General features: G+C 36.5%; 1 protein-coding gene across 1 annotated transcript in view; it reads left to right on the forward strand.

The window, feature by feature from the left end:
* LRP1B (LDL receptor related protein 1B) overlaps window positions 1-27890 on the forward strand; it is a 1653255-nt gene that overhangs the window by 1008984 nt on the left and 616381 nt on the right. Inside the window, exons 30-32 of the mRNA XM_075529151.1 lie at window positions 4984-5158; window positions 7309-7403; window positions 26901-27050. Of these exons, the coding sequence (XP_075385266.1) occupies window positions 4984-5158; window positions 7309-7403; window positions 26901-27050 (420 nt within the window). The remainder of the gene's footprint in view (window positions 1-4983; window positions 5159-7308; window positions 7404-26900; window positions 27051-27890) is intronic.

The following is a 27890-nucleotide window of genomic DNA, read 5'->3' on the forward strand; positions in this document are numbered from 1 at the left end:
ATCGTCTTATCTTACACCAACCACTGTCTCCCATCCCCTGTGATTTCTTACCCTGTCCTCTCCCCACCTGCCCTCTACGCTCCTGGTATTGCTACTCCCATTTCTGTTCCTGAGGGGTTTAGCTGACCATGAATCTGTGTGTCCTGAGCTCTTATCTGTACCTGTGTACATGCTGTGACCTAGCTCACAGTGAAAGACAAGGTTGGAATTATATGAGTGGGGATGAGGAAGCCTCAAGGAACCAGGGGAAATCGTGTATTTCATTGGGGCTATATTTCACCTAGGTTGACTCATCCCTTTCTTGCGACCTTTTGTGAGGGGATGTCCCATTGTCTACAGATGGGTTTGGGTCCCTGCTCTGACCCTCCTCACGCTCAACAATTTGTTTTTGTTTGCTTGTTTGTTTGTTTGCTTGTGGTCTTCTGATGCCTGTTACCTGATATCGTTGACACCTCATGATCAGAAGGTTGGTGTGCTTCTTCAGTGAGGGCTTGTTCTCTAGCAGAGAAGCAGCAAGACAGGTCACATTGTTAATCAAGCTTTCTATTTAGAGGTTCTGAAAAGATTGCAGAAAAGTGTGTGACAAAAATGGCCTGATTTGTCCAGCCAGGGGACTGGTTTTACCACTACAACAATGCACCTGCTTGTGCAGCCATCTCAGTGCACCAGTTTTGGGAACAGCATGCCTCTCTTGCCCCACACACCTTATTCACCAGACCTCACTCTGTGCAGCGTCTTTTTGTTTCCACAAATGAAGAAGGACATGAAAGGACAGCAATTTGATGACAAGGAAGAGGTGAAGAAAAAAGTGAGGGAAGTGCTGTCAGCCATCCAATAGATGAGTTTGAAAAAATATTTCCAAGAATGGAATCCCAGATTTGAGAAATGTATTACTTGTATTTGAGAGTACTTTGAAGGGAATAAGGTTGTTTGTAAAAAAATTAAATACATAGCTTTCGGGGGGAAAAGTCTGTTTTATGGGGGGTACTCCCTCATATATCAAGCAGAGAATTTGATGTAAGTAGTCCTTTTTAATTTTTATTTATATATATGCCAATATATGTGCATGTTTACCCTTCCCCGTCTTCCTTTAAGACTTTCTGTGCTCAGTTTCATTCTCTCTGAATGACTTCTTTCATTTGTTGCTCAGGCAGTTCTGATGACAGTGGCCCAATGTACAACCACTCACCCCTGGGCTGCCATCCTCACAACTGCTCCTACATGACAACACGGTATCAATCCGTCTTGTACAGGGTCTTCCTCATTTTCACTGCCTCCCACATTGGGAAGCATGATGTCCTTTCCCAGGAAATCGTCTCTCTGATAATAGTCCCAAAGGACATGAAAGGTTGTCTTGTCTTCTTGGCCTCTAAGATGCCTTTGGGTTATACTTCTTCCAAGACAAATTTGTTTGTCCTTTTAGCAGTTCATGGTCTTTCAATACTCTTCTTCAGCACTATAAATCAAACGTGTTGATTCTTTTTTGGTCTTCCTTATTCAATATCCAACTTTCACATGCATATGAAGTTATGGAAAATACCTTGGCTTTGGTCATGTTCACGTTAGTCCTCAATAAAACATTCTTGTTTTTCAGAACATTAAAGAGGTTGTGTGAAGTAGATTTACCCCAGTGCAAGGAGTCCTTCGATGTCTTGGCTGCTGCTTCCAGGAGTCTTGGTTGTGAATCCAAGCAGGAGGACTTCCTTGAAATCTTCAGTTTTTCTGTTGAGCATGCTTCTTATTGGTTGTAAGGATTTTCTTTTACGTTGATTTGTAAGCCACACTGAGAACTAAAGTTCTTGATCTTTTGCGGCAAATGCTTCAAGTTTTCTTCATTTTCAGTAAACAAGGTTGTGTTATCTGCATATTTCTTCCAATTCTGATGCCTTAAATGTTCCTTCATTTCAGTGAAAATCCTAGTGATCATCTCCCCAAAATGCTGTTACCTGAAAAATATTTCATCTTTGTTTTTGAAAGATAGCTTTGTTGAACAAACACAACATTCTGAGGCCTGTTTTCCCACAACCCTTAGTAGAGGTCATTCCACACCCTTGGTTCCCTTGTGGTTTTGGAGAATCCCAATGCCAAGTCAATTGTTACTCTTTTGTAGTGGTGTGCTTTTCTCCCTGTGTCGATCATCATTAAACATATAAAATGTTTTATGACAATTAGAATCTGTTATACTCCCTATCGTGTCATTTAATTAAAAGAAAAAAAGCACCACAGGGCAAAAAAGAAAGACCAGTGAAACATCTCGGCTTTTTCTAATCGTCTCTCTCTCCCCGTTTTGGAAATGGATGTGACATGTTCTCTTACTCTCCTTTTATTTTCCTGTGTGGTCTCCAGTCAACTTACGTTGTTGCACTCATTCTTTGTTCAGCTATGCCTGGTCTTCTGTTTAATCACTCCAATTAGCTTAATGTTTCTGTGAGATGTAGTGTTTCTTATTGTCTTCTTTTAAAATATATATAAAGTTCCTTTTGGGTTTTACTCATATCTTATATGTGAATTTTGATAAATAATTACTATCCCTTGGTTTTAATGTCCCATTTTTATATCTTTAAAATACTCCACTCATTTTCTTTATTTTTCATGCATTACTTCAAAGATGTGAAGACCTTGGAAGTTTAAACCTGCTCCATAGAGTTTATCTCCATTCGAACTCTTCTTTTTCATTATTTTGTGATAGATGTGCTGTATTTATTCATTTATCCTGATGGACTTCAAATCGTGAAGAAGATAGTGGGTTTGGTTTATGTATCATCAATCAATAGCTCCATTAAACACAATAGAAAAACATAGATGGTATAAGCTACTTGGCTAAAGATATTTTTTTTAAATTGCAAACAGCCTGAAACAAAAACCCAAATATTTTTCATTACAGTAATCTTGTGTCTTGTCAACAAATTAAGTCTAATGGATATAGAACAAAGGTTAATACAGATCTTGGGGTAGCAAATAAATAAATAAATAAGAGACAAGGCATGCTTAGCTTCAGAGAGTGACACGGAAGATGATACTTAAAAATAAAGAATGGAAGTTTGGAATTGAAAATGAAGAAATGCCACATTTGAAATTCACCAACTTACCAGTAAAGTATTGATGAAAACTTACTTGCTGAGTAATTATTGATTTAAGAAAAATGTAAACCTTAAGACTTCAAAGGGCACTCGGATGGAAAATTATTTCGAAATAATACAGAGGAGTTTTCAGCAAGAATGGAGACTCAGTTGAGATTGGAGGATCAAACAATACTGAATTTACACCAGAAGCCAGATTACTGAGTATCCATGTCCTTTCAAACTGACGTCAGTTGTGTAGTGGCTACGCCTCGGGCTGCAATCTGCACGATCAGAAGTTTAAAACCACCCGTGGTTCTGCAGGACAAAGACTGGGCTTTCTACTCCTGTCAACTCCAAAACTGGGCATCTCAGAAAACCCACTGAGGGTCCCTAGGAGTCAGCACTGACTCAATGGCACCGAGTTTGGGGTTGTTGGCTTTTTTGTTGTTATTTGTTTTTGAACTAATTGTCAAATTTTAAAATTCTAATGTTTTCACATTAAAAAAATTAATCGTGTTTTCGCTTCTTTAGAACAATTGTCAAATGAGTTTTTGTTGTTAGGGGCCATGGAGGCAGTTCCGACCCATCCAGACACCCTGTGCACATCAAAGCACAGCACTGCCAGAGCCTCTCAATTGTTCCCACATGTGAGGCCATTGTTGCAGCCACTGTGACCAGTCAGCTCCTTGAGGGTCTCCCCTCCTTCGCTGCCCCTTCACGTTGGCAAACGTGGTAGCGTGGAAACATGGTCAAATAAAAGGGGAAGAAGCAGAAGTAAAATGGGAGCCAAGTCATGTCTTCTTTGTAATTCTGGGTCCTAGATGTCCATCAAGTGTAACCACATACTTGAGTAACAGAAATAAGATCACCTGGAGGCAGTCGGAACTGCAGAATCTTGGCGAATCCTCACCAGCTAATGAATCAGAATCCTCATTAACACTATTTCCAGCTGCCCTGAATATTTTTAAAACACTGGTTTAGAAAGCTCCAGAATGAAACTATACTAGAAATATGTAATCATTAAGTAATGATTTTAAAGTATTTGTGAATTTAAAAATGCTTACAACCTAATTATTCGTAACCTGAAAATATAAGTATTGAACCAGATGGATGAGAATAGTTAAATGCTATGTATAACCATGTCTACTTTATATCATAATGTTCAATAGATTTTCCATTTAATACTTTATTTTTATTTTGAGTATATTTTCTTTCAATTAAACTGTGCAATTATATTTAAATCTAAGTTCGATTTATGTTTTAAAGATATCTAAATGAATCATTGAAGAAAATGCCCCTGATATTCTTATTGGCTCAAATAAATACAAACATAATTAGATCTCAGTAATTTCTGTAGAGTCCACATTACAGGAATGGTAAAAGGTTTTGGATTTGTTTTTCATCTCAGTCAATTCTTGTTAATTATCTACGTTGAAAGATGTTCAACTCCGGTGATTCTTTTAGGAAAGTGGAATTGTTTTATTGCATTCTGGTAACAACAAATTGACACTTAAAACATAAAATAGCCCATTGTTGATAGCCCAGAAGTGCTTCTTCCTAAATAGGAAGATGTGCTACCGACTGGAGAAGCTATTACTCTCATTTGAATTTTGGTCACCTTGGACCATAAGACTGTTGCCTGTGTCTGCTCGTAAGTGTTTACTGGTGAATCATTGACTGTTAGTGTCATTTCGATGCTAATTGTTGCTTCAGGTCTTCAAATGGCTCAGCATTAAGACATTAATGATTATTCATGCCTTCAGAAGTGCCCATAAGGGAAGGAGATTACAATCTTTTACAATTTTAGCTAACAAATTAAGTGTAAATTAAATTTTCTTGAGACTGAAAATAACTTAACTAGCAAAGCCAACAGAATGAGAAACTTCATTCACTTTTTAATTTTCTCTTTCCTGTTTCACAGATATTCAGAGTATCAGAGGGCTAGCAGTGGATTGGGTATCCCGTAATTTATACTGGATTAGCTCAGAATTTGATGAAACTCAAATTAATGTGGCCCGGTTAGATGGTTCTTTGAAAACCTCCATTATCCATGGGATCGATAAGCCACAATGTCTTGCGGCTCACCCAGTCAGGGGGTAAAGTATGATTATTATTTTTTAAGTTAATCCAAAATACCACAAACTTGTGCTTTATTTTTCTACATATGTTTATGCTTGAAATCATGTATATATATATATGGATATCTATGTATGCATATATATGTCCAATGTGTATATGGACAAGGAGACCTCAAAAGGTTTTATTAATTTTCCATAATCTTTTATCTCCCTCTTTTTTAATTCTTTTTCCATGAACTTCATGAAGCCCCTTACAATTGTATATAGCAGACGCCCTAGTGACTCAATGATTAAACATCCCATACCATAAAAGACCAGAAGATTTGCACCTATTAAAATAGTTCTTGAGTTTAGGAGCTTTTGTGTCAGTTCTGGTTCATACTGGCCCCATGTAAAACTGAACCCAGTATTGTCTGATTCCGCATCATCCTCACCAATATTCCTACATTTAAACCCGTCATTGAAGTCACTATGTCAATTCCTCTTGTAGAAGGGTCCTAGGAAGTTCTATGGAACATTGCTACTCTGTCCCATAGGGTCATTATGAGTAGGAATGTATATCTGTGTGTGTGCAGCTATAAGAAGATATGTGTGTGGATATATATATATATATATATATATATATATATATTTACAGATATAAACTCACTGTCATGTATGAATTCTCACTCATAAGCACCCTACACAACAGAGTAGAACAGCCCACATTGTTCCCAAGGCTGTAAGTCTTTCCAGAAGCAGGCTGCCTCACCTTCCTTTCACGGCAGAACAGGTGGGTGTCAGTTAGGAGGCAAGCACAAACACCGTGCCACCAGGGCCTGTTTATAGATACAAGAGATTCAAAAATGAAATGAAAATAGAATGGGTTTTTTTTTGCCATGACATTTTTGAAGCCCCTTGTGTAGAACATTTTTATTAGGTGTGTCCTCTGACTTAAACAATGTGATACATAAGCGAGGCTTCCTGGTAATGTAACAGGTTAGATGTGGGTGGCTGCTGAACTCGAGATTCTCAGTTCAAACCCAACAGTCACTTTTCAGGAGAAAGTGAAACCCACCAGGGCTGTCACTTAGGGTGGGTGTCCTTAGGGTGGCTATTTGTTGGAATCAACTTGATGGCAGTGTGCTTTGAAGGATTATAAACATGCGTGCATACACCCAAGCACATCTCCTACATTTAAAAACTATATATATATAAAATAATTGTATTTCTATAATTATATATTGTGCATATACATACATTGTTTAATCCAGATGATACATATAAATTTTTTAAAAAATTAAATGGAAACATAAAAACTATAGAAAGGATTCCAATGAGAGAGTTTTCATATCTGCAGAAAAGCTATAGCTTCTATAGTTTCTAAGACAGCACATTGGCTAAAGCACTTGCCTGCTACCCTAAAGGTCAGTCATTTGAATGCACCAATTACTCTGTACATGAAAGATGTGGCCAATGGCCTACATAGACACTTACTTTCTTGGAAACACCCTGGAGACCTTCTGCGGTGTCCTATGGGTCTCTGTGAGCAAGAAATGACCCAACAGCAGGGAGTTTGATATGGGGCATAATAAAATGTCACTACTATGTGTTTCTTAGGCATGAAAGGTCAGGAGAAAGAGATGCAGAGGAAAGTAGTTGGTTCCCGTTAGCATGTCAATTGTTAATATATTATTTACCACAAGTTGAAGTCTGGGCCAATGCTGAGCACATCAGATTCCACCACCACTTTTGTTCATCATCAGGGACCTAAGAAAGGTTCTCCAGAGCTAAAGCAAATGCTGTCTCCCCATCCTTCTTAAGGAAACACTGAAATTAGTTTTGTCTGTGTGTTTCATTTCTCCACAGCCAGGATGATTCTACAGCAGTGAATTGTTTAAAGTGATAATAATCTATTATAGTCATATTTAAATGTTGCTATGAATGTGGTAGAAAAATTTAAATGAGATCAATTTTGTTTAATGAAAGGACAAAAACAGATGGAACTTTTTCCCAAGGCCACCATCGTGGTTGCTATCAGAAAGGGACACGGTACACTTGGACTTCCTGAAAAGAATTAACCTTGAGTCAGAAATACATTTTGATATTTGTTTGCTCCTTGGTGTATGTTTCTATTCATCAAATATATCCACATCTAAGATTTTTAATCTGTATCTCTTTGTACTAAGAAAACTCTATTGGACGGATGGAAACACAATTAATATGGCAAACATGGATGGCAGTAATAGCAAGATTCTCTTTCAAAATCAGAAGGAACCAGTTGGTAAGTTGCTTGTTTTGTTTTCATTTTTAATAGTGAATCTAAGAATCTAACAATGTATCCATATCTAAAAGGCAAACAAAATATTAAGCATCAGTATTGTAAATTAATTCAGAAATTCATCATTCTTATTAAATCCCTCAGGAGAGATATTTTACAGGGTAAGGAGGTAAAATGAAAAAAAAAAAAAATAACATATAAGTATGTTGCAGTATTTTGAGTAATACATAGGTTGTTATAAGCAATGTAATTGATAGGTATCTCATTTTTACTGTGGCTGTGTGACACACTGAGAGGCAATACAATACAATGTGCATATGGTTCTCTGATTGTTATTATGCTGTAACAATAGTTACAATAATGTATGTTAAGAATGATGTATGTAGTCTTTTTATTCATTCTGTATTGTGTTTATTTAGTTATTTTATATTACCTAAAACTCATGGATTGAATTGTGTCCTCCCAAGTATATGTCAGGTCAGTTGCTTCATGACTCTTAGTGGTTTGGCAGTGAGGTAACAATGCAGTCAACTTCTATGCTGTGATTTAATGAGATCAGCTATGATCTGATGTTAGAAGATTATCATGGGATACAGCAATCTAAATCAGGTCACAGACCTGAGCCATGAAAGGCGAGTTTCTTTGCAATGTGGCTTGCAGCATTTTTTGTTATGTAAGAGAAAAGAGAAGTGTTAAATAACAGGAAAAAGAAGTGGACAGAAAATATGAGACCTTATTCCATCAAAAAAGTAAAACCAGAAGTGATCCTATGAACCAGTGATTTTGCCCTGAGGGCCTACTAGATGCTGGGGAAGATTGACGCCAAGAGTGACTTCTGTAAATCTCTAACCAATACTCAACCCACAGAGGCAGAAATGTGCTCAGGACCTTTCTCCTAAACTGTGAACCAACAGGAAATTTCCCCCGACAGGACAGCAGACACCATGAATTTGGACTTCCAACCTCTGGATATGTGAAAGAATGCATTTCCGTTTGTTAAAGCCATTCACTTGTGGTATTTCTATCATAGCAGCATTCAAATCCACATCAAACTCACAGCTAGCTAGTTGGTTCCAACCCATAGTGATTCTGTAGGCCAGGGTAGAAGTGCTGTATTTGGATTTCCAAGACTAACTCTTTATAGGAATAGACAGCCTCATCTTTCTTCTATAGAGTGACAGGTAAGTTCGAACTGCAAACCTTGTGGTTAATAGTTCAGTGTCTAGCCCCCTCTGCCTTCAGGGCCCATAATAGACCACCAAGTAAAACACCAGGATGCTGAAAAAGAACCTTGACTCATTCTCAAAAAAATAAAAAATTTCTCTTGAAGAGTACATAAAGCAAGGTTGGGGTTCTCTGCCGAATTCCTTCTTCCTTCTATTCCCTTTAAGCATTTAAAACAGAACATATAGGTCTTGCCTGTTAAGTGCTGTTGAGTTGGTTGTAACGTATTGTGTCCCTATGTCCACCAGAATGAAGCACTGCACAGTCTTGCACTATCTTCACTATGGTTGCTCGTTGGGTGCCCAGTAGAGCAGCAATTGAGTCAGTCTATCTCCTGAGAGAGGTCCTCTTTAATGCTGGCTTTAGGAGAACGACGTTCTTTTCCAGAGGCCTGATAGCATGTCAAAAGTACTAAGACAAAATTCCAGCCATCTTCCCCTGTCAGAAGTAGCCTGGCTGTCCTCTTCACAGATCTGTTAGCTTCCTCTCTGGCAGTCCATGGTACAGTCAGTGCTTTTCACCAGCACAGTCATCTAAAGAGATCTATTCGCCTCCAGTTTTCTGTAGTCATGGTGCCGGGCTTGCACATGGCAGGAGGCAGGGAAAAGACCATGACTTGGGTCAGCATACCCTGGTCCTCAAGGGCATTTCTTCGCTATTTTTAACAATTGAAAGAGGTCTTTTACAACAGATTTGTCTGATACAATATGCCATTTGAATTCTCAACTACTGCTTCCATCTTGATTCATAAAATTCTTGGCAACTTCTATATTTTCTACCTTTATTGTAATGTTGTTTATTGGTCCAGTTGTGAGAAATGTCTTTTTCCTTTATATTGAGGCAAAATCCATACCGTAGGTGGAGATTGATGCCGAGACACTTCATCTGTCTCCACTTTCACTCCACTTCACTAAGCAATAAGGCCTTAAGCTCATCTTAAATTTGTATATGTAGAAGTACCTGAGAACTCTGAGGTAGAATAAATAAAGGAAATAAGTTAGACAACATTAGCCAATTTATTAACCTACAGGTATAAGCATACCTTGGTTAAATTTCAAAATTAGTTCCAGACCACCGTATTAAAGTAAGTCAGAGTTTTTCCTAGTGCATAGAGAAGTTATGTTGACACCATAGTATACTCTACTATGCCTGAAATAGTGTCATGACAAGCTTTGAAATAGTGTGAGAATGACCAAAATGGAATGGAGCGAGTGAACAGACGCTGTTGGCAAAATGGCACCCGTTGAATTGATTGCTACAGTGTGGCCACAAACCTCAATGTGTAAAAGACATGACATCTGGGAAGTGCAATACATGAAGCAAAATCATATGAGAGTTGTGTGTTAGGGCTCTTTAAAGAGACAAAAACAGATTGCTGGTAATTATATACATATATATCTATATTTATATATCTTTATAGAGATAGATATATAACACAAGAAATGAACTGTTAAATTATATACAGATAGATAGATATATAATATAAGAAATGAACAGTTAAACTATAAAGCAGTACAACTGGCTCAGTGCAACTCACTCCCGTGAGAGAGTTGTGAGACACTGGCAGTCCTTCAAGTCTTGAGAGCCATCAGGTAGTCCTCCTCTGTAGAGAGAGCGAGGCTATCCCAGCACAGGCAGCAAACAGCAAGGCAGGTCACCAACCTTCAGCCAGGCCACCAACTGTCAGTCCCCAGTTCCAGAGATATAAATTTCAATCGTGTGGTCTTAAAGGGAGCTCAACTTACAGCGACACAGTCCACATGCTAGGTGTCACACAGGTAGTGTACCTTTTAAATTGCGGCACAGAACAAGAAAGGCAGCCACACACTGATCAAATGATTAAAGAGCGAGAGACAAGAAAAGTGAGGCTCACCAAGCCATTTCTGTCTCCGCCCTTCAATTAATCCCACTTGTGTTTATCGGCCAGGCTGGCACAATAAACTATCTCAAGGTGTATTAGACTGAGTTTTCTAGAGAAACAAAACCAGTGACATTCATATAGGTATGAGCAAAAACTTTTTGTTAAGAAAGAATTTTACAGCAAAGTGTCTATGAGTGTGGTGCTAACCAGAACCCTCTTCAAGGCTCACACACTGCTAGTGGATGACATAGGGAGGTGTGTGAGGCAGTCGGATGATCATAGGTCAGTGCAGGCAGGAACTTAGAGGATGCTGACAACTTCTTAGGATGATGGGCCACCTAGCCTGTGCCTCGGACCTGGGAGCCAAAAGCAGAGTCCAAGCAAGCAGGCTGTTGGAGAGGGAAAGAGAGAGCTCTGTCCTTCCCATTGTCTCCTTATAAAGTGGCACTGACACAAAGAAGCACTACTACATTGTGATCTAGTTGAGACTGGATTCTACCACTGCCTCTGACATGAACTCTAGCCAGCTCAGATTTCCCCTTGTGACCTTGATAAATGATAATTTAAGGAAATTTGAGTCTACAGTAGAATAATTATTGCCAAATCTCCTTATCTACTCATTGTGTTATAAAACCTAGAAAAATTTATTGTTTGGAATAATCGCATAGTAAAACACATTAAAAATATCGCTAGGGATACTTCTGAGAGTAGCCAAATATCTTGGGGGCTCGGTTGTCTGAGTTTAAAGGTTTAGACCCATAGTTTGGTGCATTTTACTTTGAACCAAACACAACCTGTAACATTACTTTGAGCCCTATAACAAATTGGTTTACGATGTAAATAATATTATAGCGAGACACTGTGATATTTCAGCAAAGAAAATATGTGCCACCAGAAAACGAGCTAAAGTCCAAAACTTCTTTAAAATAAGATAAAAATGTAGAGTGAAGGAAAACTAAACTTAGGGAAATGGAAAGAGGAGCTAGAAATGCCCCGCATGTCTGCTTCAGGAAGAGCGCAAACACTGGGTGAAGCGATTGGTGTGGGCATGTTTGAATTGGAACCCATGCTGTTGTGTTCACTTTCAATGAAAACACAGGAAAATATTATTTTAAAAAGGAAATTCAAAAGTAAGGGAGAAATGTGAAATACTTTCATTTGAAGCATAATGCCAGCCATGTGCCCTAAAACCATTTTGAGTCACTTGATAAGATCAAGTAATATTAATCCAAGTTGAATAGAAATCTGAGCTAATAACCTTCAAAATAAGCATTTTCAGTTATTGTTAAGGCGTGTTTTTTTTTTACCTCAAGGTCTTCATCAATGGCCTTTACCTTAAGTCTCACCTTATATTTGAAAATCAGGAGTTCAGATATTCTTTCTGAAAATATGGTACATGTTTGTACATAGACATCTGTACAACATAATATTTAAATTTTAAAAACCATTCTCTTCTCATATTTATATCACTTTGGAGCAAGAACCATATTACTTGCCATTTGAAGTAGCTCATTTTTAATAAGGATAATCCAATAATTGTTTAGCATCAATAGAATTATTGAAGTAATTCCTTACTGGTAGTCTGTAGGAAAAAGTCTATCATAAAATGATACTTTTAACAGTTATTTCATTTGTACTGTTTTTCACAAGATTTTTAAGTACCATTGAAATCCATGGTAGTTTTTAAAATTAAAGTTCAACTGAAATGTTATTATTTTCATGTGGAAAACAAAAGAAACAGGGGGTTCTATAAGAAAAAAAAAGCCATAAAAAGGACTAAATTTGGTTTAAACCAATTTAAGGGAACTTATTGTAAGTAGTTTGGAGTATTTAATATTGAAACATGAGTGTGATGTTTCACCACAAATAATTCAAAATCTCTGTGAATTACACCTTAAATCAGAATTTATGAGTAGAGGGTATAAATCAGACATTCATTTCTTTTAAAAACATATTGTTTTATTGAATAGCACTTTTTCAGTTGTCCAAAATTTGACACGCTTCTTTTTTCCTAAAACCGTGTCAATGACTATTGGTGAGTCAGCACTGACACATAGTGACCCAAAATGAGCCCTAATAATAATTGGAAATAGAGCAAGACAAATGGACATATTAAGAATGTTTGCATTATGAAGAGTGTAAACAATAGAGCTAAACAAATCGTGTAGACATTTTGAATTAAATGCTTACACTGCAGTGTTACACTTCAATGAAAATACAATAACATTATTTAAAAAGAAAACTCAAAAGTAATGGAGAAATGTGAAATGCTTTCGCTTCCAACACCACGTAAGCCATGTGCCATAAGACCATTTCCGTGCCATCCAGAGTCTCTTCACACAAAGAGCAGGCCAAAGTTGAAATGGTCAAATGGTTAGCTACTGATTGATAAGTCTTCTTAATACAAGGGATAAAGATAAATTATTGCACACCTACTGCCAAAAATATAAAATAAGATATATTGTTCTGTTTTTATCCCCTGAATCAAGAGGATATATCAATTCAGAAATAACTTCGTGGGCAACTTTACATTTGTGAGTTCTTGTTTTTAAAGGATGTCTAGTTAGTAGCTAGTGGTTACACGTTGGGCTGCTAACCACATTGCCAGAAGTTTGAAGACACCAGCCCATCTTCGGGAAAATGATGAGGGTGTCTACTTCCAAAGAGTTAGTCTCTCAGAAACCACAGGAGAAGTTCCATCTTGTCTGGTAGGGTGACTGTGAGTTGGAATCATTGGATGCCAGGGTGTGTATGGCAGCACTATGGATTAGGTGTTGTATTATTGACTGCAGAATTGGAGGTTCAAATGCACCAGCTTCTACAATACTGAAAGGTGAGGTTTTCTGCTCTCATAGGAGCAATTTTACTCTACGTTTGCCAAGCCACAAAATTAACCGGATGACAGTGCGCTTGATATGGTTGGTTCGGACCTACCAAGGTAAAGTCAATTCTGATTCAAAGTAACCAAGTCAGAGTAGAACTGCTGTATAGGAGTTTTTAATCTATACATTTTTACCGATTTATACCTTTATTATTTCTTTATTCCAGAAAGCTAAAGCAAAGGTAAACAAACCCCACAAACAAACAACCAACAGTACCCCTGTGTGCCAGAGAAGAATGGCACTCCATAGCATGTTTAGCAACTATTTTCTGTGCTTTGTTTTCTGGACCTAGACTTCCAATTGTGTCATCTGAGGAGGTTTGGTGAGCTTTGGTGAGGTGCTTTGGTACCAACATTTTGTTTAGTATGAGAGGTGTGTCCATTGGGAGCCGATCATGAAGGACGTTTCAGCTCTGGTAAAGATGGAAAATTTGATTAAAACACCCAGTTGAAGAATCAAAGAGAGGAATTATGTAATGGCGCATACTCATAGAGAGATTCGGATCAGTACATTAACAATAAAAATATTATGTGAGTAGTTTAAAGCATAAAGATTTATTTGTTTGCTTGCTATAACCTTAACAGAAGTAGACCACCAGCAATTTTCAAAAATATAATGACTCATTAAAACAGTTTCAAAAACATGTTGCATAGCAACTATACGTTTATATATTATTACAGTAAGTTCACTGTGCGTGCTTGAACAGTTTCCTGAAAAAAAAATCAGTAGCTTATTTGTTTAATAATATGCATAAAATACTGATGTTGTTTTAGATTTTTCTTTTCCATTAAAAAATACATGTTTCACTCCCTCACCTTCATAGACATTTCAGAGCTAGAAAGAAATGAAGCTAACATGTTTTTTATTTCTTTTACTTATAAAGTTAAACTCTAATTCATATAGAATTTCAAATGAATTTTTAAAATTCATATTAAATTTTAAATTTATTTATGTTTCATATTAAAATTTTATATGAAAGTTTAAAGCATTTTAACTTTGGTTAAATTTCATAAGAAAACATTTACACAATTACTGGGGCACTATCAGTTTATATTTTGATCATTCCACTTCATAGAATTTTTCAGGACAATTTCCATGCGATTATTTAGAACAAAATGATTTTATAGCACTGTAAATGAACATATTTAAAAAATTCTAAATTAACTGCCATCAAATCAATCCAGACTCACAGCAACCTTGTGAAATTCAATACTTGGCTCTGTGAATTTCTCAGTTCCTTCATAGGGTTGAAAGCCTCATCGTTCTCTTGGGGAACGTGGTGGCTGGTTGTTTTGAACTGTTGATCTTCAGGTTAGCAGCCCTCACATCAGCCATGATGCCAGTAAGGCTCCGACCTAAACTAACATTTGAATATCTGAACTGTATATCCATAAGCCTGCTTTCACAGCGACCATGATATACTCATGTACACAGGGATATTTATTAGTACATTAGATGCTCATTGAATTTCACTGGTGTCTCCCCACAGGCAATTGTAATTATTGTGTCATGAATGTCTCTGCTGGGGTGACCTCTAGGTTAAACTGCCTGATCACTGCATCGCAGACACAATTTTCATGAAGAGAGTAAGATAAGGAAAGAAGATGACACTGTTCAATTGGCTTGCTCCTCATGCATATTTATTGTCAAATTATACATTATTTTTCCCAGAAGGTGAGAAGAAGACAGAATATCCTTGTGGTGAGCTTGGGGTATCATCAGGTTATAAAAATCCTTCTCGATCACTTGTTATCATGTCTGTATTCTCACCATGATGATATACATCCTTTGCACTTAGCCTGGGAAGGAGGATTCAGTGAAACCACATTTTTTGGCTGTGTTAATAAATACAGTGAATGAATTTTTAAATTGATCTTTTATTGGGAGCTCTTGTAGAGATTATAACAATCCAATATTCAGTTAGATCAAGCACCATTTTACAATTGGTACCACCATCAGTTTCCAAACATTTTTTTTCTTCTTGGAGTCTTTGATATCGGCTCTCCTTTATCCCTTCCCTCCCCACCCACAAGAACCCTTATTATTGTATTAGATATCATTGTTTGTTGCCATATTTTACATTTTAAGCATTTATAATTTGTAAAGCACCTGTGAAACACTTTACATTAATCATTTCTAAAAAATAATTTGTTAAAAGGTAGCTTATTAAAGATTTAGAAACTGGGACTTGTTTAAAGAAGTTAGTTGCCGATGATGAACAGTAGACCTGGGATTCAAATCTAAATGCATCTGCTACCAAAGTCATATTAAAGCTTTGCCATTATTCCCTGCTTAGGGAGACTGATTTTCGACATTAATTGCCTGACCTCCAGCGAAGATCAGGGAATAGCACTGCTTTCCTTGCAAACATGGGAAGTGGAAAAAAAGAAACTCCAGTGCATAGGTACTCCTGAGAAATGTCGGCCCAATTAAAACCCAGCAGGCAGGGATGTGCAAGGACCGACTTCACCTGTGAACCGATTGTGCCTCACAAGTCATCACTTCGGCATCTGTAACGCCAGTTTGACGTAGTCATGTCACTGATGGACTGAGCTTTTGACCTTGTGAAACTGTTTTTAGATTGTAATGCACTGGATTTCCCTTGCTTGTTTATGGTTAAATCCAGAAATGTGACATACTTGAAATAAAAGTGTATCATAACCTAATCAAAGCACCCAACTTGGCATTTTATGAGTGAGCATTGTCAATGACTGAGAAATTACAGTCATCAGGCAGTTTAGGCTGAACAATTTTGTTCTGTTAAGAACAAATCAGCATTTAATTATCTGTTGTTGAATTAAATATTCCAATTAGGATTTATTGCTCGGTCTTGGATACATTAAATGCTTAGAGCAGTTTATATACCACAGAGGATTTATTTACTATTTAAAACTATTTTTATATTATAAAGTTTATCCCTAAGCCTCATATACAGCAACTTAGCTTGTCACTCAGCATTACGTTCATGGCTTATTCTTAGAAATCTAGTGCACTATGTCTTTTATTTTCCTTGGCTCTCTCCTTTTTTTTTCTTTAGTGTAATCCCACTGAAAATTTGTTTGTTTACTCAACCTTCAAGTACACCTTGAAACCTTCTGAGAATTTTTATACTATTTAATCACTTGATTCTATGCTTTATACAGTAGATTTTGAATCTATTCAAGGATAACATTAATAAGCACTTTTAGCACAACAAGAAGAATTCAAAGGGCCTCCCTCACATTTTAAAGAGAAGATATTTTTATTCCTAGGTGTGTTTTCTTGCTCAATACAATGCAGTTTCTCTCATTATACAACTGTTATTCACCACAGTCATATTTGATTATGTATGCAGCAAATCGATAGATAATGCTGTAACACCAAACGAAATGTTGCAAATAGTTAAAAAGAAGAAGAAGAAGAAGAATGGGGAAGGGACAAGAGGAATTGGCAGTAGAGTATCATAATTCTATAAAATATGCATACAAGTAATTAAATTCATTATGCATTTTAATTATACATTGTGATTTGATCATCACTTTACTCATTCTTTCAAATACTATAAAGTATACAAAAGGTTAAAAAAAACATTATGCTGTGTTTACTATGTGACAATCCTGAAAACAAAAACTTCAAAAAGGTCTCAGTTCAGGGAAATAGGAAACAAATAACAAATAGGAGACCAAAAAAAATTGCAAAAAACCACACAATCAGATGACCCTTTTAGTTGAATTAAACAAAACTAGAACATTTAATGTTCAAGAGAAAAATATTCCAGGTAGCCTAAAGACAATACGAGGAGTCACTTTGAAAACAAAGAAAACAAGTACTTTTCTGTAGGAGAGAAACTGAGGGGGAAGATTTATAACAAAGTGAGTGATATTTAGATCTTATAGCTGGAGATGGAAGGATAAATGTACTTGTGTTTCTGACAAAGTGACAAAGGAAAAATACTTTTTACCATTGTTAGCAGAACACTGTCCCAAGGAAACTGGTTAATAAAAGAGAGAATGGATGATAGATGGGAGTCTTAGGTTGAACAATATAAGCAATGCAGAATAAAGTTGCATAATTTAGCTCTGTTAATCTAGGTTAATGATGTTTGAAAGCACATTCTGGAGAGGATGGCAATTAAGGAGTCATGTAGTGAAGTTACTGGACTACAACTGACATTGAACAATGTGGTGACTATCGGTACTGACCCCTAGTGCAGTGGAAAATCCCTGAGTAATTTCTGACTTTCCCAATACTTAGACACGAAAAACCTGTTGATGACTAGATAACATGAGCAATTAATTAGCACGTATATTGGGAATTGTATGTGTAAGAGAGTCCAAAAATTTATGTAAATTTTCCACCGTCTTTCATTCCATTTTCTATGAACTCTCAAACACTATCACTTATATCCTCTTCTCACGTACAAGTTTAATTGTCTTTTTCATCATCTTATTGGGAGCTCTTATAGATATCAAAACTTTGCATAGTTCAATCACATCAAGCGTAATTATATAATTGCTACCATCATCATTTTCAAAACATTTTCATTCATCTTGAACTCCTTGATACCAGCTCCCCTTTATCTGCTCCCTACCTTTCTCCACCCCCCAGAAAGTCTTCTTGTTAGGTTAAATATTATTGTCTTCCATGCCTTTCACGATTCAGTATATCCATTCACCTACAATTATGTTATCCATTCATATCACATGGGATTACACTGTCATTACTATCAGCTACCCCTTCTCTCCTTTCCCCTGACTCTCCCTTCTTCTACCCGTACCCTCAGGGAATCATTACTCCTGTTACTGTCTCTGAAAGATTAACCATCTTGGCTTTCATGAATCAAATAATCTTAATTGTATAAATGAACATACTCGTGTCTAACAAGATGAATGAGGTAGAACAAGAACCATAATAGTGAGGGGAGGAACATTAAAGAGCTGAGGGATAGTTATGTGTTTCATCAGTGAAATACAGCACTCTGGACTTAACATCCCTTCCGTGTGGTCCTTCTATAAGGGACTGTCCAATAGCTCACAGAGACGTTTGGGGTCTTCACTTTGTCCATGCTCCTTCATGTCAATTTGATTACTTGTTTCTTGAATTTCTGAAATCTATTCCTGTTGACAACACCTCATGATCACAAAGTCTGGTGTGCTTCTTCTATTTGAGCTTTGTTGCTTCCCTGCTAAATGACCGCTTGTTTAACTTGAAGCCTTTAAGATCCCAGACGCGCTATCTTTTAATAGCCAGGCACCATCTCGGAGGACAGCTGATTGTAGACTTCTGACTAGGGCTGGTGTGGAAGGTAGCTCTTGGGTAAGTGCTCGTGGGTAAGTGGGTCCTGAGATATGGAACCCTGAGAGAAATGGGAGCCAGACTGATGGTTATAGCAGGTCCTTCTCTCTGGGTCAGGATAACAACTAGACATGGAACTATTTATATATTTTTTTGTTTTTTTTACTCTTCTTTCTTTTTTTTTTTTTATATAGGTATAAATATCCATATGCATATATGTAAATACATATATAGGTGTAATATATACATAAATATATATAAAGATAGGTGTAATATATACATAAATATATATAAAGATAGGTGTAATATATACATAAATATATATAAAGATAGGTGTAATATATATATATATATATATATATATATATATATATATATTACATTGGACCTCTACTCACATTTCACCTCAGTACAAGAACAGTTTGTTCTAATAATTTGCCACTGTATGATACTCACCTTCCCAACTGACACTGAAGACAAAATATGTGCATAAACAAATTCAATGAAGAAAGCAGATGTGCTTGACACACATTCTTGTTCATGTTCACAATGGCCCTTATGATGCGATCATGCATCTTGAAAGGGTGGGCAACTAGAGCTGCATACCTCAATCTGGTAAAAATCAAGAGATTCAAATTTTCTTAGTATTTTCATAACTTTGTCTAATTCTAAAACCCTTCCAGCACCACGGATGCCCCTTCTTATGGGTCCCATGATGATATTCAAGGCTTATGATGCGTCACTAAATGCAATGAACAATACACCAGAATCACAAGAGAATGCTTTTTACCACTATACACAATTGACTGAAGAAATTTACTATTCATGTCGATAAAACAAGCATCACACAGCATTTTTTTAAAAATCCACATATCAATGGACTGGCCTGCTTAAAACCTATGTTATCCAAGGTCAGCTATAATTGTCAAAGGTATGCTTTTAAAGTGAAAATTGTTCATTAAGATCATTTCAAATTCACACACAATTTTTAATAGCAACAAAAAGAGATCTGGTATATACATTATTCCGCTTTCCCCAAATAGGTAAGTTTTGCAAAATTGTAGTACAATATCTCAATCAGTTGATATTGCTATAGTCTACCAATTTAATTCAGATGCAATACTTTACTGGTGCTCAGTTCTGTGTGTTTGAGTGTGTTTATTTAGCTGTCCCATATTACATTTCCACCAGTTTACATAAGTGACCCAATTTCTCTGCGTTCTTGTGACATTTGGTGCTGTCATATTTTTGTGATGTGTGCGATGATATCTCACCGTGGTTTGAACTTCCATTTGCCTAATGCCTAATAACACTGAACACGTTTTATGAACTTATTAGACATTTGCATATCACTTTCAAAATAAATCTGATAGTTTCTTTACTAATTCAAATATTTAGGGATAAGTTTGCTTGTTTTTATTGCTGAATGTTGAGAGTGCATAGGTTTTACCTACTAGTCTTCAGGTGTAGTTTGAAGATATTTTCCCTAAGTCTGAAGCATGTTTCTCATTGACATTCATAGAACCAAAGTTGACAATTTTTGTAACTTGTTTCAAACTGAGAGAATATCATAATTTTGAATTAAATATATAATCCATTTCTTCTGGCTAAATTATCTCATGTGCATAGTGGAATTAATTAAAGCATTCATCCCTTCATAGTGATAAATGTTCTTTTCTGTTTGCAGCCCCTTGTACTAGGTATTGAGGAACATTAGTTAACTGTGGTGTAGCCCGTCTCTGCAGGCCTTAATTCAGAAGTGAAAAAGGCTCTCAATGACGCTGATGGATTTTTGCTTTGGTCACCTGTACTGTTTTGGATTTAGATTTCACTTTGATAAGCAGGTCCAATTGGTTTAAAAAATAAATATGTATGCCTTAGAAATATGCATTGCTAGGGGGATACTTTTCAAACAGATTCAGCAGCATTTGGAAGATCTTTAAGTCATTCCACAGCGAGAACCCCGAGACGCAGACAGATTTCTTGCAGCAACCCTATAGCATCTCTGCTCTGTTTATTGGTTGCCTTGGAAAGCAAATGAGCAAAGGAGCACACATTACACAGAAGCCATTCGACCTGTATCAACGTGCCTGCAAGCCGAGTATGCCGGAGCAGAGCTAGACACTGACATTCTCCAGTGCCTACTTTAAGTTCACCACTGGAGGCCTTCCTACTTCTGGCCGGAATAGAATCTTGGGCCTTTTGACCTGTAGTTGACTACTTACCTCTTTGCTCTGCCCAGAGAGCCCACATGTAAGTTTTATACATATAAATTAGACTCGAGGGAGGACCATGTGTGTGCGCTTGCTTCGGTGGCACATATGCCAGAAAGTACATCGTGTGAAGTGGCGGATATATGAGGTTAATTTGAAGTTAGACACATAAACTATGGATTCACCTACTCCTTCCAAAAAGGATCTTGGTTTCCTTAAGAAAAAAATCCTCATACATTGATATTAAAAATCAATATGAAAGAATAGATTAATAAGCTGAAACTTGGCACAACTATAGTAGAAATGAATATTTTAGACATTTCTGGGGATGGGTTAAATAAATGACTCTTATGATTCTGTGCAGGCCAAGCAAAGATAAAAATATGATTAGATACAATATTACACATGTAGCTTACTGGCACTGAGCTCTGAAAGAAATTTCTCCCATGGGTTCTTATATAAAGAGAGCTCTGTATAACATATTACACTCAGACCTATGTCCCTAGTAAATGTAAGAGTAGGTTTCTATTGCTGATTCTTACAGCATCTCTCATGCGGTCAATGGAATGGTGCCCCAGCTCTCTTCAGTAAGAGGATCAAAGACAGGCAGAAGCCCAGGAGTCTCAGGACGCAAATAGCTCTCTGGTGGTTGGACTTTACAGTAACACAAAATTTAGAACATATAGCAGGATAGATACATTACAAATTTAATGGAAATCCAATATAAATAGTAAATATTTTCAAAAATAAATTCAATTTTTGCTGAAAATTACTTGACAGAAAGTTGCCATATACATACATATATATATTTCTTATTAGGAAAATACGCATGGCTGTCTAAGGATGCAATTATGTGCTCTAGTCAACTAAAGAGAGGGTAAAATAAGCACTTCTACAAATTAAGTCATGGTAGCCATGATTACAGTAGAAAATATGTGTGGAAGAACTTGAAGAAGTAACTATAAATATGTTCAGAATTCTCTTAGATTAATAAACAGATGGTGACTATACTGTATAATATTAATAGAATAATATTCTATTCTATAAAACTTAAAACGAATCACTCTCTCTAATCATTAAAAAATGGAATCTACCTGTTCACAATGTCTAATTGTGCATAGGGTGATTTCCCAGTCAACCTTCCAATTTCTATTAATAAAATATACCCATATATAATGAAATAATTTTTGCAATGTACAGATGTGCTAGATTACCTTTATTTCTTCAAAGTTTATTGGATGAATCAATTTCACTCTCTAGGATGGGACTACCTCTATAGAAAATTACTTGAACTATGATTGACCATTTTTCTTATTTTACTTTGTCTGAGTGTGTGTTTCAAGAAAAAGAATAAGCAATGATGTATGTCAGTAAAAAAGAAGAGAGAGGAACAATTTTAAGGCAATTTAAAATTTAAATGTTTGTTAGCTTTGTGTCCCAAAAGAACAGTCCGTGTTGTTGTTGTTAAAATCATGTCTATAAAGATAGTGAATTTGCTTCAAAGAAAGCTTTTAGAGTTGCCTGATGTTCTATTTCCAAATCTAGAGCTTTCAGTCGCCCACTCTCAGCAGAGTGGACATAACATCAACCCAAACGGATCGTGGCCTTAGGGTATACACAGCACGATGGAAATCCTCTTTAAATACCTACCTGGGGAGAAAATAAAATTTTTGAGAATTAGATGGTTTAAGAAGATATTTAAATAGACATTTAAATATCATCAAGTCTTGCATCTGTTCTTTCAGCTAATTCACTGCAGTTTCTTCAATATATCATCACTTGTCCGACTTTCTCCCTGTGTTCTGTCTTCATTCTTTTTTCTTTCCTAACTCTCTCAACTTTGTCCTTGGGTAAGGGATGCCATTTGAAATCTTCAGTGGCTAATTATTCTCCCAAGGGACTGAGTTCCATTTCAGGACTGGTGAATATGATCCACTCAGAGCAACAGCCTATTGAAATATCATCGGCTATGAGCAAGTGGGATTTATTCCAAAATGCAGGCATGGTTCAATATGGTTGTTAGTTTCCATTGAAGTCCAGTTAAACATTAGAAAACCAATATCAGAAAAATACACCCCATCAATAGACTTAGGCAGAAGAACCACAGAATCATCCCTATGGATGCAGAAAAAGAATTTATTAAACTCTAACATCCTGTATTAATGAAAGCCATTGCAGTGTTCTTTAGGGAAAATGCATAAAGCAAATGGTCAAAATTTACATTTAATGGGGAAAAATGAAAGTGTTCCTTTTGAAATAGGGAATAAGGTATGAGTTCCTAATCTCAGGACATAATTTCTATATCATATGAGAGTTCCTAATTAGACAAGAAAAAGGCATAAAGGGTACACAGATTTAAAAACAGGAAGCATAATTATCTCTACTCACAGATGACACGAATCTGCAAAAGAGCAGGAAAACTTCATGGAAAATGAAATTATAGGATAACAGGAAATTTCAAATACTTTTGAAGCCCCTTCATCTATAGAAAACACCAATCAATCCACAAGAAAGCATTTAGGGGTAGCAATGAAACTTAGCAAAATTTCAGAGCTTAATGTCAACAAAAAAAATCAGATGGATTCTTATGCATCACCATTAAAATTTTCTGAAAGAGAAGTTATCAAGGTGATTCCACATACAAGAACCTTTAAGAAAATAAATTATGTAAGAATCAAATAAGGACTTATTCAATAAAAATTATAAAACACAGCTGAAAGGGATTATATATTACTTAAATGGATATAAAATTCAATATACACAGATTGTAGCAATTCATAATGTGGACATATCAATACTGCTAAAAAAATCTATAGGAATCCAGTTCAAACACGTGCAGGTTTGCAGCAAACAGAACATGTTGGGTAATACCTCTGTGATCAGTGCGTGGCTGCATAGTTACCTTGGTACTCTGCTTGTCTTAGGCTCATTAGGATGTCTTCCACAAGGTCCAATTAAAATAGCAGCTTCCAAGAGAGTCTGCTGGCCCACTTAAATTCAAGGCAGAGGGGTCAGATCAGAAGGCTATGATAATTGTTTATGAAATCACAAACTCTAATCTTGTATATTCGCCAAGAGGTAGTCACTCAAAGAGAACAAAGGGATAGTGTGTGGCTTAAAGTCAGGTAGAGTATGTGTCAGGGTTGTATCCTTTTACCATTATAATTCAATCTGTATACTGAGTAAATAATTCAAAACTGCACTGTAAGAAGAAGAATGCAGCACAGAAAGTTGAGGACTTGCTAATAACCTGGCTTATGTGGAAGACATAACTTTGTTTGCTGAAAGGAAAGAAGACATGAGGCACTTACATGGGAGATCAAGGCTACATCCTTCTATATGGATTATACTTCAACATTAATCAAAGTCCTCAAAACCAGACCAATAATCAACACTATGATAAGTGGAGGAAAATTTGAAGATTTCAAAGATTTCATTCTAGTTGAATTAACAGCCAGCCAGCACCTCTGCAGACAGCAGCAAGGCAATCAAAGGATGCATTGCATTATATGTCTGTCTGGCCCATATGCCATAATACTTTTAAATGGCCACATATGAATTACAGCCTTTGAATTATGACATTGGCAAAAATATTAAATATACCAGGGACTTCCAGAAGAAGCAATACAGACAGAATGCTCTTTTTGAAGTGGTGGTGGCAAGACTTCATCAGGTGTTCTTTGGGCATGCTATCAGACAGGACTAGTCCCTGGAGAGGAACATCATGCTTGGTACAGTGGAAGACAAGAAAAAAACAAAACAAAACAAAAAAACCCGACTCTCATTGAGATGGATTGATACAGTAGATGCTACAATGCGATCAAACATTGTAATGATTTTAAGAGTCATCATGCCTCAGGAACAAGCAATTTTCTAAAATCGTTTTTATTGTGAAATGGGTGAATATTTACATATCAAATCTGTTTCACATTGAACACATGATACACAATTTGTTTTGTCGTTGAATGTAATGCCCACAATTTAATATTATTTTTTGTGTTTTCTGTTTCCATTCATTCTGCGTGTCTAATAATTCCTGCCTCTGAACATAGTGCTTGGACAAATGCTTCCATTTTTAATCTGAAATAGTTGATTGTTTTCAAAAGCACAGACCTCTCCGGTTTGCTACCTTATAGAGTCTCTAGTGTATAAAATGTGAGCCATGAAGGGGAGTTCATTTTCAAGACTGAAGTGAGACTATGGATCAGAGTCTTGGGTGTTTCAATAGTTTCTGTGACACCAATACTCCTGGTCTTTTCATTAATTTGATTCACACTTTTATCCTACTCATCTACCTGCTAATGTAGTTATATTCAGAGCAGTTCATAATGGTAGCCAGGCACCATCTAACTCTCAGGGTCAAAGAAACTGAGGCAGTCACTCTTGGATTAATTGATTCTAGGGAGTGTTTTGTTCCATTGCACAAAGTATTGCTATGAATTAAAACAAATATGAGAGCATCTAATAACACTATAGATACAACTCTTAGTAGTGGTTCCTAGGACTAAAGTTAGACAGGGCTTTTGCTAAGTCTTTATTTATGCTCATGGAAAAATCACATTGATTAAGGGTTGGATGGAGCAGCCAACTAATGACAGTGCTGCCAATAAATAGTATTTTTCCAAAAAGCTGAATTATAAAAAGCTACTGGAGAGATATAGTTCCAACAATGACAAAGAGGAAAGCTAGAAAGTCAGAGAAAGAGAGAGAGAAGAAGGAAGAAATAAGGAAGGAAGGCAAAAAGACAGGAGGGTGGGAGTGTGAGAGGGAGGAAGGAGAGAGGGAAAGAGAGGTAAGGGGAGGAGGGAAAGATAAAAAAGGTAGAGAGAACGTGAGAAAGGGAAGGTGAGGAGGGAAAGGTAGAAGAATAAATAATAAAAAAATAAAAGTAGCTGCTGAGGCTGGTTTTGCAAAACCTACCACCTCATGGAATGTGGTTCCTTGATTCGGAAACTTCGGGTCCTTGGTACCTGGCCTCAAGCATACTCAGTGCTCTGTCGCTGCCCTAGTTCATTTCATAGTGCCCTTTGATAGTGGGCAAGAACTCATAATAGCGTGCCAGGTGCAATTGGTTTCTATTCATCAGGAGCACAAGAGAAAGGAGGAGACGGAAAAATTGGAGGAAGAAATCAAATGGATGGCTAAGTGCTTCCATGAACAAAAGCTTTTTGCCCCATGATTTGTTTTCTTCCTGAACTGGATGGTGCCAGAAAGCATTCTTGGATGTTTTGTTAAAGGATTCTATCAAAGAGTCTCAAAAAGCATTAAAAATGCACAACAGAAATCTCAAATAAAAATTTTTGCAATGAGATCCCTGTAAATCTCAAATCAAAATATCCCCTGGAGTTAATTTACAACCCAACAATAATTTAACCTTAAGAGTTTAAAAAAACTAATTCTGCATGAACATTATGTTATTTTAAATCTATTTATGGAATCAAATTGACAGCAGCAACTCCAAAGATTAGACACGAACCCGAGGGCTCAATAGGGGGAAAGAACTGGAAACATGATGGTGGGATGGTTCCTAACGTGGAAACCGTGATCAATGCCACTGAATCGCACATGTTGAGATCATTGGTGCCTGTTCTGCTGTGAAATCTCAGAAGGAACAAAAAGAGTCTTGAAATATATAACAGGACAGTGTAAATATGACTGAAAATACAGGAACAACTGGAAATCTTAGCGGCGAAGTTAAAACCTCACAGAGGTCATTGAGTTAAAATTTGCAGAAACACGTGATGCAGTAAAGAGGACTAATATTCTAAATAGTTATGACTTTATATTGAATGTCCTGTAAAATAAATGTCATCTCTCACATTGTCTCAAGACAGTTATGATAATAGAAAGTATTAAGTGTGGTAAAATGTGTTGCGTTCCTTAGGAATATCAATATATGTAGATGTCCTTGTTAACTATATCTTACTGTTTAAGACAAAGATGTGAGTTTCCAATCTATTTTCTTTCTCCTCCAATCGGCTGGTGTTGGGTAAGAGTGTACCTGAAATGGCTACCTCTATGTTTACATTGTATAATTTAATTACAGGTCTATCAATAGACTATATGGAAAGCAAGCTTTATTGGATCAGCTCAGGAAATGGAACCATAAATAGATGCAGCCTGGATGGTGGCAATTTGGAAGTAATCGAGTCAATGAAAGAAGAATTAAGCAAAGCTACAGCCCTCGCTATCATGGGTAAGTGTAATGGTTCCCTAGCTGAGATGCTTCCTACTGACCGGAAGTTGATTAATTATGTCCTGCTGTGGCTTACGAAAGTCACTGCTCCATTAACTCCAGAAACACATTAAAATTGCACATCTCTGAGGTTTTTACCCCTTATTTTCCTTTTTAAAAAAATTTAGTCAACAGACTTGTAAGTTTGTACAGATCAGTGGCTTGGTACTGTCAGGGATATTGACTTTACTATTATTTGATTCTTGGTTTATTGTGATGTGTTTTTTTGTTTTGTTCTTTTTTTTTTTCTTTTTAGTACTCGATTGCAGTGTTTCAAAGTTTAAGGGCTTAGTGTTTTAGTCACATTAAAATAAGATCTGGCTTTTCTCTTCTTATAAAGCAAAACTTGAGCCATGTAGTTAATTCCAGGAAAAAGAGAGCAGAGTCTATTTGACCAATGACAGGTATTTTCTAAAAATAATTATCTAATATGTTGAGCGATAAGTAGGGATTTTATTGAATTCATTAAATTCATTTTCTACAGTCTCTTGAACAAAAGGGGTTCCAGGGTGGGTTAATCATTTATGGAGTCAAGAGGGAGGTAAAAATTATACAGAACCTTTAATCCCACTTGAATTGATATTATAAGCTAACTTTTGAAATGTGGTTGTTGCTTTAAAACAATACTTCTAATTTCCTACATGGTGCAAGAGTAGATATTGGAGAAATGGCTTGTGCTGGGCTGCCTATGGTTTAGTGCGTGGCTGACTTTAAGCTAAGTGTCACGGGCAGGTCAACGGTATGAATGCAAATCGGATCTTCAACACAGAATCTCAATAACAACTGGCTACAGGCAATCCC

This window comes from Tenrec ecaudatus, chromosome 13 (genome assembly GCF_050624435.1).
Source record: "Tenrec ecaudatus isolate mTenEca1 chromosome 13, mTenEca1.hap1, whole genome shotgun sequence".
Classification (NCBI taxonomy): domain Eukaryota; kingdom Metazoa; phylum Chordata; class Mammalia; order Afrosoricida; family Tenrecidae; genus Tenrec; species Tenrec ecaudatus.